Source organism: Dermacentor andersoni, chromosome 1 (genome assembly GCF_023375885.2).
Source record: "Dermacentor andersoni chromosome 1, qqDerAnde1_hic_scaffold, whole genome shotgun sequence".
Classification (NCBI taxonomy): domain Eukaryota; kingdom Metazoa; phylum Arthropoda; class Arachnida; order Ixodida; family Ixodidae; genus Dermacentor; species Dermacentor andersoni.
In genome coordinates, this window is record NC_092814.1 from 20,431,970 (window position 1) to 20,450,848 (window position 18,879).

General features: G+C 44.2%; 1 protein-coding gene across 2 annotated transcripts in view; it reads right to left on the reverse strand.

Moving 5' to 3' along the window:
* The window catches only part of Tnks (tankyrase), a 357,580-nt gene that overhangs the window by 16,779 nt on the left and 321,922 nt on the right, over positions 1–18,879 (reverse strand). For both annotated transcript variants that reach the window (XM_050193320.2, XM_055061240.1), the window contains 2 exons: positions 11,740–11,848; positions 1,177–1,333 (listed from right to left, as the gene is read on the reverse strand). In XM_050193320.2, the coding sequence (XP_050049277.1) occupies positions 1,177–1,333; positions 11,740–11,848 (266 nt within the window). The remainder of the gene's footprint in view (positions 1–1,176; positions 1,334–11,739; positions 11,849–18,879) is intronic.

The window sequence follows — 18,879 nt, forward strand, 5'->3', positions numbered from 1 at the left end:
GACATTACCCCTGAAAACAGTGCTTGCGGTCGAAAGGTTTTGTTTTCGCTCTACCCTGCGCTGCCTGCGCTTTCGCTTTTCAGTAGTTTCGTTATTGCGTAGTGCTGCGATGGTTTTGCTGGTGCGCGAAACTCACACAAACTGCAAGTAGCAGAGAATGCACGTCCATGTGATGTCGTGGGATGCACGAACAGTCCTCACCACTTGACCAAGAGCAGCTGCAGCAGCAAATCCAATGTTCTGTCCTGGCTCAGTTTCTTAATGGCCGCGCATTTGCATTTTGTGCAGAAAACCGTAACGCTGTCTGTTGGGTGCCGTTTCACTCACCGACAGTAGTAAAGGGCGGTGGCATATGCAACATTATCACTCCCTGTTTGGGGCGGGCAATTTGAATTTTCCTAAAGGTACGCAGACCCTTCAGATCCGATTTTCTTTTAACTGTTTTTTTCTTGGCACGAAACAAGCGCTACAAGGTTTCTGGAATGGTATTAACAGTCCACGTTGACTTACTATCTGCCTTTGCCTCTTTAAGGGTCCTAGCACTCAGCATCGGCACAGCCCCCAGGATCCCCTTTTCCCTGGGCACGGCTAAGCACAGGAAGGTCACCCCCATGTTTGTGAAGTTGCAATGCACCAAATGCCTGTTGACGCCACTTGGGCCAAGTCAGGAGTCAGCTTTTTAGACTGTTGATGCGGTTACTGGGTTTTCCGGCAGTAGATGTTTGGAGTGGTTGTGAGCACTGCGATCCCACAGGCAACAGTCATGTGTCTGGCTGAGTGCAAGCAAACTGATGCCACAAGTGGAACATGACCACAATAATGCCAGCTATGTTCCAGCTATGACTCTATTGCAATAACGCAATGTCCACAAGCAAGAAAGAATAAAGGCTGCTGAATGGCACTGTAGTTCTTGGTGTATGCACTGGTGCCACACATATAAAAGAAAAGGATCGCACCTGAATGATAACTGGACATGTTTTGTCCCAATTATGGGCCGATACACTTAAAAGGTGAGGCCCTTACACAAGGAAACATATATATGGTAGTTATTTTGCACAGATGCACAAGTCACTAATGTGATTGTGGAACAGCTAAGTATTTCTGTGCCTGCTTGTTGCACCTCTGGGCATGATTGAGCAATTGAACTGACATGGACAGACCCAAGGATAAACTGACCTGCTCGCCCCGATAGACAACATACTCGGGGTAGGAGAGTCCACCTACGCTGGGCCGCCCAATGACTGAATGGTGACCAGGTGGAGCATGTGCCATCTTCATGGCACTGAATTGCAGGAATGACTTGCCCAGTGTCACACGACACAACAGCATTTGCCTGCAAAAGAAGGAACTCACCTCAGCTGCTGTTCAGATCAAGACACAGAGTTTGGTAATTATGTGATCTGAGCTTAGAACTGTTTCTGTGGAAGACAGCAAGAATATTCAAGAACTTCCAGGGCACTGACAAAGCATTTTTCAAAATGCTAAGCAAACCAACTCAGTGGGCTTCCATTAATTAGAATTTCCGGTTAACTTGATCACGACCAAAGGTACTGGCTGGAGCCCACACCTTTATATGGGACCAAACTTTAGTTATTTCAATTCTGAAATTAACCTTCACTGAAAAATTCAAACTTGGGTGGTCATGATGCACATGCCAGACCCCATTGGTGACCACAGTGGTGAGGCAGCGTGTGTCTAGGTGCTGCTTAGGGTACAGTGAATGCATCGAACACACATCATCTACCACCGAAAACAACTATTTTCAGCCTGCACCAGGAAGATTTTAAAGCAAAAATGGTAGCTCAGAATCAGTTATTACCCGATTCTATCGAGCACCTTTTTTCCCCCAGTAAATTCACCCGAAAAGTGGTTGGGTGGTGTAATCCAAAATGAAACTAAAATGTTTGCAACAGCCTACCGTCACAGCAAGCCTAGCCAAAGTTTATTGCTACCACAACACGGCGACCATGCATGGTGACAGAATGAGCTCTCGCATAGTAAGACGACGACGCACTGCCTTTGCTCTGATTATGAAGGCGCATTCAAAAGTTATTTAACATGTTAAGCTAATGACAAGAAGTCGCGTTACGTGTTCTTGGCATTCTGGAGAACTGCATGCAACACAGGACGAATGAACAAAGTAGTAAATCTAGGCGTGGACCACCATTCTGCTTGCAATTGTTGCAGTCATTTGATAAATGCAGAATATCAAGCACACTATGGACTGTACAAAGGACATGTGATTGTTCTTCATAGACAGCGAGAAAGTGCTATTTGAGTAATGATGATGTACATTAAGTAAATAAATTTCTTTTCCATGATGGTACAGTTAGTTGGTTTTGTCTTCTTATTGCCAGAATTGGTGGCATGCTATGTTTTTCTTGCTAAAGAGTCAGTTGTGCATTCAATTTTTACTGTGTTAGGATGCTGTAGTGTCATTTTTACGTTCGTTTTCTACTTTTAACCTTTGTGCATTTGATTCAGAGACATGTCTGAGTCAGGCCAAATACTCCCAAATGAATCAGCAGTGTGTTTTGATGTTTTTTGTGCCTCTTGTTTAATTCCAGCAACCTGTGGAGGACAGCCAACCTCCTGCCACACTTGCCATGGATAAGTGAGTCATCACCTGACAACACATATAAGTGCGTGCACTATGCATGCCCAATTCTTAGTCGACATATCATACCCTCAGTTTGTTAATTTTTGTTGTGGGAGGCCAATTTCCTAGCTGTGGCTAAAGGGGCATTCGCACGAGGGATGTTATTGCGTAGGATATGGGTGGAGTCAAGTGACGTCAGCCGCTGCGAAAAATTCCCCGTAGATGTCCCCTGCTCCACAGGGGAGGGAGATCAGTGTTAGCAGACTACTCTGGCGGCTTATATACTCTCCACACCACTCTTTATTTCTTTAAATTCACTTTGTACACTTTAGGTGTATTGTCCCAAAGGCACGAGAAGTGCTCTACCAGCAGAGCAGAAGGGTAAAAAAAAGAAGAAAAAGAAGTGACATTGTCGCTAATTTGGCATGTGCAATGCACCTTCGCAAATGTGACAGTGCTGCCAATCACAATGAGGCATTTGTGATATGGTTGCCACCTTTTGAAGCAGCAACTTGGTCAAGATTCCCAGACACCAGTATGTAATTCTGCTGCCTCCCCTGTCATGCGGGGATCGTTTGCTCCGCTTGAACAGAAAGTCACCTCTACCCAGAGATTCATAGCAGTGGCATGCCATCTCGCAAAACCATGACGTCGTTGTCACATGATGTGCACACCCCTTGCCGACAGCCAGGATTTCTCCCCATGTGAATACTCCTTTAATAGCATGCAGCTTATTAGATGTTTCAGTGGCCCATAAGCACTGCCAATACAGTAGCTCCTAAGGTTTTGCCATAGGAAAGGCTTCATGTCTATGGCAGGGATAGCTATAGAGAAGTTGCTAGATTATGTGGCTTTTGATGGGGCAGTTTCATCTGCAAGCATATTGCCCTCAATGCCTCCATGCTCAGGCACCCAGCATATTGTGACACGCTGATTAAATAAGTCTGTTGTGCATAGGAGAGAATAAAGGTAATTTAGTACAGGATTTCTACGTTTATGAAAGGGTATTAAAGATCTCAAGACACTCAAGAAGTCAGTAAATATAATGGCTTTTTGTATCCTTGTTTTCTCGATATTTTTCACAGCCGACAGTAATGCATAGTCCTCAGCCATGAAGATACTCGTTTCTGGATGTAGAACATTGTATTCAGAGAATGATGTAGGGAGTGTTGTATAAGACATGCTGGTATGTGACCTTGATGCATCAGTGTAATATTTTGGGCAAGAATACTTTGCCTGAGGTTGGAGGAAGTACATTTTAATGTGTTCCTCTGCAGCGTGTTCGGTGACTACTACAAATGATGTGTCACATTCTTGAGCAGCCAGTGCCATGGCTCCAAAGGCTTTGCTGGGGCCATCAGGCAATGTTAAAAAAGTAGGACACGCATTTTTTTGGCCAAGATTCCTCATGCAGCGACAAGAGCTCTCAGGCTGGTTATGGTATAGTTAAATTATGGGGTTTAACGTGCCAAAACCACTTTCTGATTATGAGGCACGCCGTAGTGGAGGACTCCGGAAATTTCGACCACCAGGGGTTCTTTAATGTGCATGGTTATGGTATAGTGTGGCAGAGGCCATATCATTTATAGTTGGGTAAGAAGGGTGTTCATTGTTGGCACGTAGTCTCACAAAATATGTAAAACTGGAATATGACTGTTGTAGATGAAGAGACCCCTCATTTGGCTCTACACTCGAAGACTCTGCATTGGACTTGTCCTGAAGGTGCAGGTTGTGAGGCAGAAACCTACCGAGTGGTGAACAGGGTCTAGGATTTTTAATGCACTTGGTTCTGCAGAATGATAGATTATACCAGCACCGTAGTGAAGGCGTGAACGGAAAATACTCATGTACAAGTGCAGGAGGCATTCCTGGTGACTACCTCATGTTGTGCATGACCGAAGCTTTGAAAGTTTAATTATTTTCAGACATTTCACTCTCAGGTATTTAAGATGGGGGATAAATGTAAGTTTAGTCTAAAATGATTCCTAGAAATTTATGTTCACTGATCAGAGAGAGCTGACCACCATCGATCACAATACTTGGGACTGGCGTTACGCCTCTCATTTGAAAAGAGTATGCAAGTACCTTTCTGGGTGTTTACTTTAAACTTATAGTCATCTGCCCATTTACACAATTCGTTTAATCCAAGCTGTACCTTTCGTTTGCAGATAGCAACACTGCGTGATTTGAAGCATATCTGCACATCATCGACGTGTACAGAATAGAACATTGTGCACGGAATAACTTTACAGAGTAAATTAATTTTTACAACAAAGAGTGTGCAACTAAGTACGCCACCGTGCAGCACACCGGCCTCTTGGATGAATGGTGTAGATAAAGCATTGCCCCCTCTTAGGCGGAACGTGCAGTTAGACAAGTAGCTTTTATTAAAGTTCAACATGTTACCACAAACACCCAGTGCGGAGAGATCTCGTAAAATCCGCAGGGCCATGTGGTATCATAGGCTTTATGAAAAGATAAAAAGTATTGTTAAGTATGAAGGCATCGCTAATATTTGCCTCAATATGGAGTAGATGGTCAGTTGTTGATCTGCCTTCCCTGAAACCGCATTCATATGTGTTGAGCATTTTGTTGCTCTCCAGAAATTGCACCAATTTACCATCTCAGACAGTGGCAAAGGCAGCTTGTCAATGCTATGGGCTGCTGGCTATGTATGGGTCTTTACCCTCTTTAAGAATTGTGAGCCTTTTTCTAAGTAGACGGGGTATAGCCGGAAGAACATATTGTGCTGAAGAAATACAGCAGTTTTATGGATTGCAGAGTGCAAGTGTCATCATTTCATAAGTGATACCATCAAATCCTGGAGCAGATTTCTTACAGCAGTTCGGGGATGTCTGAAGCACCACTAAGTTAAACAAATGATTGTGTGCCTCATTTTGTGCACAGTTCCGTTCCAAAGACTTTCATTCTGCTCATTGTTTGTACCTAAGGAATGCTTCCAAATACTGCAATGAACTGAAGATAGTATACAGAAAATGTGCACCCAGAAAATCGGCCTGGTCTTTGAAGCTCTTTCCCTTAGTATTTACCAAAAGTAGTGGGTTTGACTACTGGCCTTTTATTCTATTTACTCTATTTCACACTTTTCACTCAAATGTATAAGAGTTTATGTCGAACATATACTTTTGCCAACTTTCCTCACGTCCTTCTTCTTTGTGACTTTACACATTTGAAATTAAGAGTTTCTGCAGTTGGAGAGTCCAACGTTCCACTGGAGGTACGGCATGAGTGTCGGAGATGCTATGCTCAAATCTATGGAAGAGTATGATTGTGAGCAGCACTGTAAAACGCTGGTTCTTTCTTATTTAGCAGGCACGCCCCAGTTAAAAAAAGAAAACTTTCAATTATTATGCCTCTCATATTACAATGAGAGTCCCCTTATAGCGTGCTGTTTGCACTTAAATTTCCAAGAAGCCGATAGGGTTCAGGTAGTTTATTAAAGGGCCCCTGAAATGGTTCGGACAAATTTTGTAGACGCACAGGGTACAGCTACAGTTAATCATTCACACCACAATTTGTGTGACGTGTCTCATATTAAGAGAGCTACGGACGATTACAAATTACCCTCCTCCATAGCCATGCATTTTCTATTCGACTCGTTCGCTGAGTGATCGGGGCTAAGCTCTGCCTTCCCTGGCTCTGCATCATGATGGCACGTCGTGTCGTCTACTTCCGGTTGTCTAGAAGCAAGCACGCAAAGCCTCTGTAACCTCTCCATCAGCAGCTTCGCAGCTGATCCCAAGCGAGAGCTATCGAAGCAGCGAGCAGTGAAGCGTTGAGAGCGTTCTGTTGTAGCGCCGAGCGTGTCCGGTATTCGGGTAACCACAGGCGATATGGGTGTTTCAACGAATAGGTGGAGGCATAAACTCAAGCTGATGAAGGAACTCTAGTGTAGACGCACGTAAGCGGCCTGATTGGTCTAAGGTCTCTGAATCACCTTAGATCGGTCTGCATGGTCCAGCCCCCTGGTGGCGAAGAGCTTAATCAGCCAAACAAAGAGCTACAATCGCTGTAACCAAGTGTAAAACGTTTTAAACATTTACAAAAACAATGTGTTTATGATTATGCTCCTGAGGAAAATTTACACCAGCAGCAAAGTAGAACAGACTTCGTTACAGCTACTGCGTCTGGTTGGGCTCTTGCCACCAGCTGGCTGCACTGTGAAGACCATTCACGTTTGCGCTCTGCTCATCACGTAAAACAGCACGGTCAAACGGCCAGGCTCAGCTCGCTTGTGCTTGCGTTTACCCGAATACCGGTCATGCGAAACACTATTGTGGTAGTAATCCTCCGGCATAAAGTGGTGGCCACAAACGCGCAAATCCTGGCGCCGATCGAATAGCAACAGTCCGATGCAATGCAGCCATTCTGCTCGTCTGCTGCCTTGCAAAGGGACGCTATGTCGCAGCTTGACATATTGCTAGTCACTACGTTTGCAGCCCACAACATAACAAGGGCAAACCATGGTGCTTGCAAAAATAAAGATAGAGATCTACACTGACCGCAGAGCTCTCGTCAACATGGAGCACGTTGTAACACAAGCAGACGACACTTGCTTTGTGCCGGAAGTGCTTAAGTGCCGTGAGAAATTATCCTTGTGCATTCTCTTTCTCTTACTTTCTTTTTATAGAAACAAATTAGCTAACATTCCAACCACATATTAAAAACAACATTTGTTCACCATGAAGTAGGAAAATTTATCGATGATACGCCCTAGGCAGCCAATCGGATAGCTTGCCCTACTAGTGCCATTAGGCAATTTGTGACGAATGGTTAGGGGTGGCTGAAAATTCAGCTGAGCAGTGTGCTGCGATCGGCAGCGATGTACATTTTTAAATCCTTACAATAAATTGCACCCTTTACACGGAGCACTTAGATGAATCAATTAATGATCAGAAGGACCTACTCTAATAACTCAATACGTTTGTACAAAATCGTTAATTCTTGTCTACAAAGCTGATAATTAGGGGGTATGTAAAGAGAGCATAATGTAACAACATTATTTAACAGTACAGTTCGAACTTCAACTTCCTCAAGGGCCATTTGGAGCTTTTAGCACTGGCAGGCAGTATTTTTATCAACTATAATTGTTACGTCACCAGTAGGCACAATTGCATCATCGCAGTCTTTACAGAAAATAAAGTTCTGGCAGAGGAAGTTCATATGTTTAGATTTCAAGTGGGTTTCTTGCACACACAGCACCTTTGTTGAATTTGCAGAGAATTTCTTGAACACCACCATCAAGGTTGCGAAGACCTGCGACGTTTCCTTGAATTATCAGTGTGTCCATATTAAAAATGAATTTGTGCTGCATGTATCGAGAGAAAAAAGAACTGTGATTTTGCTAACAGAGCCCTTTCCAGGCCCTGGGATGTGAGGCTTGTCTTTTTTGGAGCTGTCAACATAATCGCCCCACTCCTTAGGCGCTGGCTGCGCCAAGTCAGTTCTGTCTATCGCCTGTCGAGCTGGATGTCCGCCCTTGTGAGCGGTGTGTTGGCAGTGGGGGACCTTGCTTCAAGAAGCAGGGCCTTGGAGGCCATCAACCCAGGGATCGATAGGCCCTCCTTCAGGGATTGCAGGGCAGCAGTGCCTGCTTTAGCTAAGGGGCCACATGAGAAACTGACTGCTTCAGCTGGGCGGCTGCCAGAGGCTGTTGCGGCACTGCCCTTCAGCATGCTTTTTGGCACAATCAGTTCCTTGGGCTACTGAAAGGCATTTCCGGGCTTCTCTAAATGATATGTATTTTTTTAAACTTCACTGCTACAATATCTTTTTCTACATGCGGCATGATCAAGAGAACCCAGCATGCATTCCATCCTAGTTTATGCAGTGAGGCGAGGCATCACAACTGACGGCAGAGTGTTCCTGTTCACCAGACTTAGCACAAGTCATGTGTCCTTTGCAGCTCTGAAGACTGTGTCCGTATTTTGGCACTTACATAAAGCACCTTCAAAGATTTGGAATGTATGACCTCACTCTTATATTCGAGTATCTAGTCTCAATTGTCCCAGGCAGATCATTTGAACAAAAGGTAAGCACTACGTATTTAGTGGCTTTTTCTGAGCCATCACGTTTGACCTTGATTCTTCGAACATTTATGACATTTTCATCTTTCCAGCCCTCAAAGAGCTGCGACATAAAAGTGCAGGAGGTCTTCTTCAGAAATAACGCCCTGGACAGAGTTCATAGACCTGGTGGAGTTACTGTGACATCAGAAAAGTGGTTTAGGTTACTCAGTTTCTCGTATTGTCTGTTGCTAATAACCTCAAGAATCAAGTGCCCGCTTGCCATTTTGGTTACCTTATAACCGAGCATTGAAGTTACAGTCAAAGTTGTTGCACATACAAATAGTATAATTAATCTGGGTGTCCCCTCTTTAGAGAATTATCAGATTTGTAGTGAGATACATTTATTTATTTATTTATGATGCGTATACAGTAAACCCACGACATAACGAATCTCAGCTTAATGACATCTGCAAACTTAATTCCCCATCTTAGTTCCATTGAAAACCAGGTATTTGTTTTTGTGATTTAAAAAGTAATTTCATGACACAATTTCGATTTAACAACGTTTTCGGCCAATTCAAGCATGTGCTTCGAGCCTGTATGGCTGGTAAAACTAGCAAGGAAACTATAAAAATGCTAGCCAAGGCAAAAATTATTTCCATGCGTTCTTCCGCATGAAAAGATTTAGCTGATGCTGATGAAGCACACACACCGGAGCAGCGCATGCAGCAGACACCACTGCGCCATCTGTCGTGCTGGTAAAGAACTTGTGAAGGCCATAGGGCACGTAGCAGCTTGGAGTAAACACGAGAGCTGATGAGTCCTTCAATGGAAGGGGTATGGGGAGGGGGCCCTGCCCTGCCTAGTGCGCGCCTCCTCCTTTATCTAGCACTAACTGTGCATGGTTGTTCACGCGGCTGAGCGCATACGCGAACCACGTGCTGTATATTGGAGGTAACCGGTGAAAAATGGAAAGATCGAGCCGAGTTGGCTAGTGTCTTGATGAGAGCTGGGTTCCTGCGGATCTAGTGTCGGAGGTTGCATAATCTCAAGTTTCTGAGAGACAGTGAAGAAAGAGGCAACAAGAAGTGTTTGCTCCCCATTGCCAATGCTCTTCATCCACTAGCGTTGCAAAAGCAAGTGTTTGTAATCATCCAGTTAGATGCACTCATGTGTGTCATGAGCCAATAAAGCAAGGAAGAAAGATGAAGAAAAAGCAGAAGATAAAAAGAAAACAAGAAGACACGAGGAGTCGATGGCAGAAATAAAGAAAAAGGAAGATAGAAAATAAGAGTGTACGAATAAAAAGAATACAATATGAAAGCAGAAGAAGAAGCACAAAAGTGCACGCGTAGCTATGGGACGAAGAGGGGAGAAGGGGCTGGAGGCCAAAGAGGACAGGTGGATCGCTGAGACAGCGGCAACCCAGTGGAAGCAGTTCTTCAGCCGCCGCGGCCACGACCCGCAATCTGAGTGGACCTCCCACCGGAAGCCGCAGCTACAGGCTGACGGCGCCGCTTCCCGGATTCCCTGCAGCTACGATCTGCAGCTTGCGGAGTTGACCGAGCGACCAAGGCGCTTAGGTCATTCCACCCTCCTGGCCCCCTGACCAGGCCAACCGTGGACCGAATGTCGGACATAGCGATGTCGAGTCTACGACGCATCGGCGGGCCCAACGACGTGTCGTCGGAAGCAGCGACGACGAGGTGACGTGGCCACGTTGATAGACTTTATGTAAATATTTTCAACTTAATAATACGTCGTGTGCGAGTGTTTTCAATTAACTAGCTTTGTATATAGTTTGTTGTATGTTAGGGTTTTGCCATTGGGTTGGCAACGCGTGCTTTCTGGATATATGTATTTTTCTTATGTTCATGCCCCATAAAGGCTTTTCCTAACTCAAACGTTCCTTGCGTCGTGTTTACCACTCTGAGACCGTGACAGTTTGCCAGTGCCTGTGTGACACCTTTGCTTGTTAATTTAATTAGCAAGTGAATGTTTACTGCAATTTATATGGCCAGTAAGGCTACAAACCTTACTTCATGGAGTTATCTGTGGGCTATTGCCATTATAGCTTTGCCTTTCAGGTGAAACTGTACCTTCTTTCTTTATAAAAAAAAAAAGACGAATATTTGTATCCTTTCACACTTTTGTTTTTAAACTGTGGGTGCCATCTGATGATGCCTCTGGGTACTAAATGCAGTCTGCCATGGCGTCCGAGATTTAAGACACCGTGCGGCGCAACACATGCAAATCTAAAATGCAGTGAGCCATGCTGATGCATTTCTCTTGGCGTGATCTGCATCACACGCGCCGGCGCTCACAATCATGTCATTTAGGCCTAACCATCTTGTGATTTGTTTACAAGCGCTTACTGACAAGATACTATCCACCAGGAATGTTCTGGGAATTTGTGAAATTATTTTTACAACTGAAGCTTTAAAACCTTGACTTATGAAATTTGCGATTTAACAGTTTTTCGCTACAGGTACGATTTCATTATATTGAGGTTCGACAGTTTGGGCAGTGGTGCCAACCGCCTACAATGACGACATGAAAAGAGATGTACACAGACAAGTCCAGCCAGCACCAGCTGTACACCACTGCTATAATCAAATATGGTATAACCAAGGCTGACTACCCACACAAGGTTAACCCTAGCCAAAAGGAAATTTGAAAACAAGCAGAATAAAGGACAGTAGAGGTGAAAGTGAGAGTGAAGAGGGGGATAGGAAAAAGTGACTGCCAATTTCCCCCAGATGGGTCAATCTTGGGGTGCCGTCTATATGAAGCTGAAGCCAAAGAGGTGAGTTGCTTTCACCGTCGGCCTTAAAGGTCCCAAGACCGGCATCGGCTCAATCCCCAGGATCCCCTTTTTCCAAAACATGGTGAAGCGTAGGAGGGACCAACCACCATATTATCGGGCACAGTTTGAGGATCCCTGCCTCATAGTATTTGAACAGATTTATTACACAATGTTGAACTGTTAATTCTTCAATCGAATAGCAAGGACTATTCAATTTTTATTTGAAATTTAGAATTTTTACATGCCCACCTCCTTTCAAAAGTTGTTAGAAGAAAAATGAAGGCCCCTGTACAAAGAGAACTTGCCTGTGGCAGATGTAGCAGGAACGATCTTTGTGTATTGGGCAGCCCGTTCCTCCGCAGGTGCCATAGACATACTGATTGCTTTTGGATGAGTTCTCTGCAAAATAAATCCCTACAACAGAAACAGCTCATAAAACAGCAGCTCAGCATAAGCAAGAAGTGATTGAAACCAAGTAAAGAATATTCTGGAGTGATCAGTGCAGCTCAAAAGCCTACCCACCACAAAAGCGGTTGCAGCTCATTCAATTAATTCATCTCACCAGTACAGTCAAACCCTTTTACATCGAATTATTTTGCATATCTAACAATTTCTGAACATGGTATAGTTACAATTAGTATATATAGCAAAAATTACGCTTACATTGAACAAAGATAGCAGCGACTCCTGATATATCGAACGAAAAGTGGTGCAAAAGTACCCCCAGAAGTTCGCTTTTCCTCGTGGTGGCGGGGAAACCTGGCGGCGCGGCTAAATCCAACCGCTCTCCCTACCGTGACCACACTGCGTTGGGCGAGCCGTCGACATCCCCCTGCAAAAAAAAAAATTATCCTGGCCCGCCCGCAGCGCTTGCTCAGACAGCCAATCGGAGGCTCTTGTGCCCTCGTCGTGCAAGATGGCGGAAGCGTGAGTTGTCTAGCTGCTTTTCTGGTTCATTGTGCTTGCAGTGTTTGCACCTTGTGGGCCTTGTCCCGCAGTGTTACCGTGACGAAGCGGCAGAATTTGCCTTTCGCCATGAAGCTTGAAATCATAAATCGGGTCGAACGCGGTGAGAAGTCGGATGTGCCCGCAGTGTGCAAGACTCCGAGGAGCACTCTCAGCAATAAGGGGGTCATTAGAGATAAAGCGGACAAACTCGCTACCCGGTGCCTGTGGAGCGCGACGCGTATGCATGACCGTGTACAAGTGGTACATCCGAAATTGCTTCAGACGTGCCGGCTTCCACGTGCCCGGTGATGACTGTAAATTCTGATGAGTGTAATGAAGCTGTTGCCAGTGTTGCCGAAATTTGTAGCGAGCTGTCAGAATTTCCGCAAGCCGTTGATGAATTAACAGTTGACGAGTTTGTGAGTGCAGATGATGGTGTCGCAACCACAAGAGAGCCTGAAAGCGAAGACTACATTGCCGACATCGTACCGAGCACAAGTGAAAGTGGGCACAATGAGGAAAGCAATGATGGCCCTTTGCCCACATCTTCCGAGGTGATCGGTGCACTCGCACTAGTCCGGTGCTTCTGCGTGAATATGGAAGGTTGCGGCCTCAGCTGCTCGGACTCATAAGACAATGTGGAAAAGTGTGTGCGTTGCAGGCAGCAAAATTGCCCAAACAGAAGAAAATACAGGACTATTTCATGCGAAACTAAGCTAGTTTCATCAATAAAGTGATTTTATAAATGGTATGTGCCTTTATGACATCCAATTCTTTACCAGGCTTATATCGAATTATGCCCTATATCGAACTGATAGGCGTTTTTTTTTACAAGTTCGATATAGCCGGGTTCGACTGTACCTGATAAATTACATAAAGAAAAGCACATTAATGCAACTGAAATAAAACTTGCACGACAGAATGATTAAAAAAAAAAAAAACAATAATACAGTGACAGGTATGCCTGTGCCACTTTGAAACAAGACATGCTTTTGGAGATGACTACAAATACACATTCACGGGAACTTCAGAGTTGATACCACAATAGTGTCATCTTTTATTCTGAATCTCTAATTCCACATGTTCACAAACTTTCTGACAGTTTATAGAATTTATGCCTCCTCTGAATTAGCTCTGAAAAAAACTTCATGGCACGATGCAGTTCAACATGCATTCTTACGAATAATATTGGAGTATGCATAGGTTTGATTGTTTCAATTGTTAATAAAATATTCCGCTACTTTATTCAATTCTCAGATCAAACTATAGATGCTTGAAATTTTAAACGTTTTTAAATAAGCCAAAATAATATGACGATGACTAAAAAGTGGCTTTAAAACAAGCACTAAATTCTTGAGGTTGCTACCATATAAGCATGGCAATTAAAGTTAGGTCACTCCATGCCCTATGCGCCAGAGGTAGTGCTAGACAATCACCGATTTCAATGAAATAACTTAAGGCCATTAACAGTATTTGAAGAGTGGCATATCCATATTTCACCAGAAAACATTTTTTTTCACTGCATGAGCACCATTTTAATTTCGCATTGGAGGGCAGAACATGGTGCTAGGAAAAAAAAATGTTTATATATACATAGATTCTTATCAGGATGACCATAAAAATGTTAGTGTCTTCTACAACAATGAGGCTTTGAAATTAACTGATACTAAAGGGCATATGTATTGGTGTTTTGCGTGTTTGTAGTTGGAGGAAAATGTCCAATATTAGAGAATATATGGATATTTCTTATAAAATTGGTTATTTATTTCCCGTATCTTATAACACCTGGGTGCTGTCTCAGAAACCAGATAATCAATTCAAAATGGTTTGGTGCTTGGCAAACTTAAAATTTGTGAGAAAAGAAAGTTCTGAAGTTGACAAAATTTCAGTTGAGCCGTGTGTTGTCCTACATTGTAAACTGAGGTGGTCCACGCAAAAATGTGGAACATAATGCATTTGATAGAAGGACGAAAAAATTTTGTTCAGAAAGTTCCTCGGAGTCTTTTTTTGTTTTAAAGGGGCCCTGAACCACCCCTCGGGCTTGGTGAAATAACATAGTCCGTGGGTAGCATACGCTGTTGTGAACATCTCAGCCAAGTTCTGGTGTCGTACGCGGTCCGTGGAGCTCGCTAGTGGAGCGCGAAGTCACCTTTCTCTCAAACGCTCTCATTTTAAAAACCCCATGATCCTCGCTCTCTTCTGTGTGCTTTATTTCGTCATAAAGCACACTCCAATACGCGGCTGCTATTGGTCGATGCGCTCGGCTACACTGCGGCCGCCGCTAGGTGCCGCCACGAGTCCAGTGGCTAAGCACACTGCGGCTCTCTGAGGACAGCCGCGTTTGGCTTACGTGTAGCGCGGCATAGGCACCAAATCGGAAATTTGAACTGCGTGCTACGGTGACCTGGCTCGGTAGCCTAACGTTGCTGCACTGCACGCTTGTCCACAGTTGATTCAGCGCTGCTACTAATCTACTGGGTAATAACAGCGTGCCATGCTTCCAGTATGGCTGCTAACCTCAAAGGTGCTTAGCCACTTAAAACTCTTAGGTCAGCGAGTACGAAGTGAGTCCAGTGCGAGCATCTGGGATAACTGATCTCGAATAACTGATGTCAAAAGTTTCGATGAGCCTTTCGAAAATAAATAAATAAATAAATAAAGTCCTGACAATTTTGATTACACAATAAATAATACTGGTGGGAAATATCGAGCGCTGACCAATTGTAGAAAACAAGACGTTTCGGCCCCGCTACGGGTGCCTTGTTCAGTAGATTGTAACTGTGAATTGTGAACAAGGCTCCCGTAGTGGGGCCGAAATGTCTTGTCTTCTTCAACGATTGGTCGGCACTCAATATTTTCTGCCATGAATTTTCTTTACTAGATGTGTTTACATTGAACCCTGGATTTCAATAAATAATACTAAGATCAATATAATTTCTGAACATAAATACTTAGGCATTTACTTTTGCCCTTGAGTCACCCCTAAATAAAAAAAAATTATCATCATCAGTTTTGCACATCTTTAGCATGGCAACTGCATGTAGATTGTACCATCAAGTCATAGTGATGATGAAGAACACAGTAGAGCAAAACTGTGAATCAGGAAACTAACTTTTATTGGGAGAACCTGTGCCTACGAAAGCAAATGATACTTGAAGCACAATGATAGAAGTGAGCACAGTTGGCGATCAGCGAAATCTGATCTGCAGGTCAAGTGCTTCGGCTTTTATACATGACTCGTTGAACGTTCCAGTGTGCCTTCCAGAAAGTACTACACAATTTGTGTTGCGCATATAATTTGGTTAAACAAGGTTCATCGAGAACATACACAGCAGACAGAATCAACGGTAACATTCGAGTAAGTTCCAATCATGCAGGCGCGTCTTGTGCTGAGCGATAACTAAGCTGTTGGCGGGTGAAATGCAGCTTAAATAAGTACACGTGTCAATGTCCCCCTCTTAAAAGCATAAACAAATGTGAAAGCAGAAGGAAAAGCACGAATAATAAAGAAGAAAAAAAGAACAAAGAAACAAAGTCCCCAAGTTTGTCAGCAGGCATAGACAGGCTTAAGACACACTACGCGGACGACTTCAGGTTGTGCGCGTCGCTGCTGTGATTATGAAATGCCGTCTGGCACAACCTCATAGTCCAGTGCGCCAATCTGTCGGATGTTCTTGTAGGGTCCGAAATAGCTGCCTAAAAGCTTCTCACTAAGTCCTCTTCGGCATATCAGGGTCTAAATCCAAACACGGTCGCCAAGCCCATATTCCACGTATCGTTGTCAAAGATTGTAACGCCGGCTGTTGGTCCTCTGCTGATTCTTGATGCTCAGGCGGACGAGTTGTGCTTCTTTGGCGTGCTGCAGATTGGCAGCGACGTCGAGATTCTCTTCATCAATGATGTGCTGCAGCTTCAAGAGTCAGTCAGGTTCCTTCCGTAAACCAGCTTGAATGGCGTGATCTGTGTTATTTCTTGCACTTCTTTGTTGTAAATGAAGGTTACATACGGAAGTACAGCGCCCCATTTCTTGCGTTTGAAGCCAAAAACACCGTTAACATGGCAGCGAGAGTCTCCTTCAGGCGTTCTGTTAGACCATTCGTCTGCGGGTGGTAGGTGGTCGCCCTCCAGTGACTTGTTTGGCTGTGCTGCAGGATGGCTTGAGTAAGCTCAGCTGCAAAATCCGTTCCTCTGTTGGTAGTTAGGACTCGTGGCGCACCATGTCACAAGAGAATGTTCTCGACGAAGAATTTCGCTATTTCTGCCACACTACCTTAGGACAGGGCTTTCGTTTTCGTGTAATGGGTGGGTAAAGAAGTCGGTGGCCATGATGATCCACTTGTTTCCAGATGTTGATGTCAGAAAGCGCCCCAACAAATCCATCCCGATCTGCTGAAACAGTCGGCAAGGAGGCTCTATCGGCTGTAGAATTGCGCTGGCCTTGTTGGTGGGGTCTTCCATCCCTGGCAGTTTTGGCGCGTCTTGACATAATGGGTGACGGCCGTTCAGGTGTGGCCTGTAATACTTCTCCTGAATCCCTGCGAGCATATGGGAAAAGCCAAGATGCTGTGCCATTGGGTCGTCATGAATGGTGTGTAGAACCTCTGAACATTCTGAGCACAACCAGAAGGTAGTTGGCTCAAACTGGCAAGCAGTTTTTCTTTATGAGGACGTCGTTTTGCATAAAGAATGTGGACAATCCATGCGTAAATACCCTTGTGACAAAGCCTGTCTTCCCTTCGAAGAAGTTGACAAGGCTTCTTAGTTATGGGTCAGCTCGCTGCTGTTAGGTGAAGTATTTGGCACTTATTGCCCCTAGGAAAAGTAGACTTGGTCGTCTTGTGGTGGCAAGTCAATGGGAGCGTAGGAGAGGCAGTCGGCATCAGAGTGTTGTCGTCCTGACTACTATATCATGGTGAAGTCGAATTCTTGCAGTTGGAGGCTCCACCATGCTAGGCGTCCTGAGGGGCATGTTAAATTGGTTAGCCAACACAGAGTGTGATGGTCACTCACGACTTTGAATGGTCTGCCATATAGGTAAAGGTGAAATTTCCTGGTAGGCCAAATTATGGCAAGGCATTCCTTCTCTGTTGTTGAATAACTAGCTTCTGCTTTCAACAGCGACTGGCTAGCGTAAAATATGACCCTCTAGAGCCCGTGTTTCCTCTGGACAAGGAAAGCACCGAGGCTTACGCTGCTTGCGTCAGTGTAGATTTCGGTATCGGCTTCTTCGTCAAAGTAGGCGAGTACTGGTGGTGACTGCAGGCGTCGTTTTAATTCTTCAAATGCCTCCACTTGCAGTGTTTCCTACTTATACTCAACGTCGGATTTGTGAGAAAAGTCAGAGGCGTGGCAATGCGAGAGATGTTCTTGACGAAGCACTGATAAGATCTGGACCGGGCGCGGTGGGTTTTCACCGCAAGAATCAGGAGGCGGCGACGAAGGCGGGCATCGTGAGGATGAAAAATAGAAAGAATGTATTCGCTTCAGTGGTACATGGTTGTGACTATATCCAAGTCTCAAGCGGTGCTACCCAACACAGGCGCCAGGACGGCCTTAAGAGGAAGCTTTAGCTCAGGTGCTCCTATCTAAATACATGTAAAAGGAGAATTCGTTTTTCTTGGCAATGACCGCACCAAATTTGATGAGGTTTGTTGCATTTATAAGAAAAACTTAAAATCTAGTGATTGTTGGTTTCGAACTTTTGAGTTAGGTCGTCATTTTTTTATTAAAAATTAGCAAAAATCAAAAATATAAAAACAAGACTATCAAGTTTAAAACTCTGTAACTCAACAACGAAAAATTATAATGCAATTCTGTGAATTGCAACTAATAGTACATCTAAAGCGGACAAAATTCATATGTTACACATGAATATAAAAAATTTAGTAATAGGGAAATACAACTTTTGTAGAACTCTTGTAGCCAACGTAACAAATTCACGTAAGATGTAAAATGACATATCTAATTTGTCTGCTTTGAATGATCTAATGGATGCCGTTTACAGAACCGCGACATCAGTTCTTTATGCAGAGCAATGAATTTGTAAACTTCGTGCTTCTATTTTTTTCAAAAGGTCAAATATATGAAATTCTTAAATTTCATTAAAATCAGTCCAGGGTTTATCTCATAAAAACATTTTTGTGTTTTACATGTATTTGAATAGGCCGCGTCGGAGTTGGGCCAGAGCTAAAGCTTGCTCTTAAATAGCCCCTCGCGTACAGCTGATTCTTTCAGTGGAGAAGTTCCCACCGAAAGGGTCATTCACTTCTCGTGGTCTTGTAGTAGTTGAAGTCTGCTTGGGGTTGCGCCCATGGAGGTGTCAGTGCCTGCATGTTCAGCGCAATGTAGTGTCCCCTTGTCAAGTTATGAAGTAGATGGCCTCCTTCCCTTCGTGTCACATTCAGGGCGTGGCAGGGGCCATAGGGATGGCCATAGGGATAGGCTTATCCAAAGGGATAAGCGAGCTGGATCGTTTCCCACACGTGAGGTCGAATTCC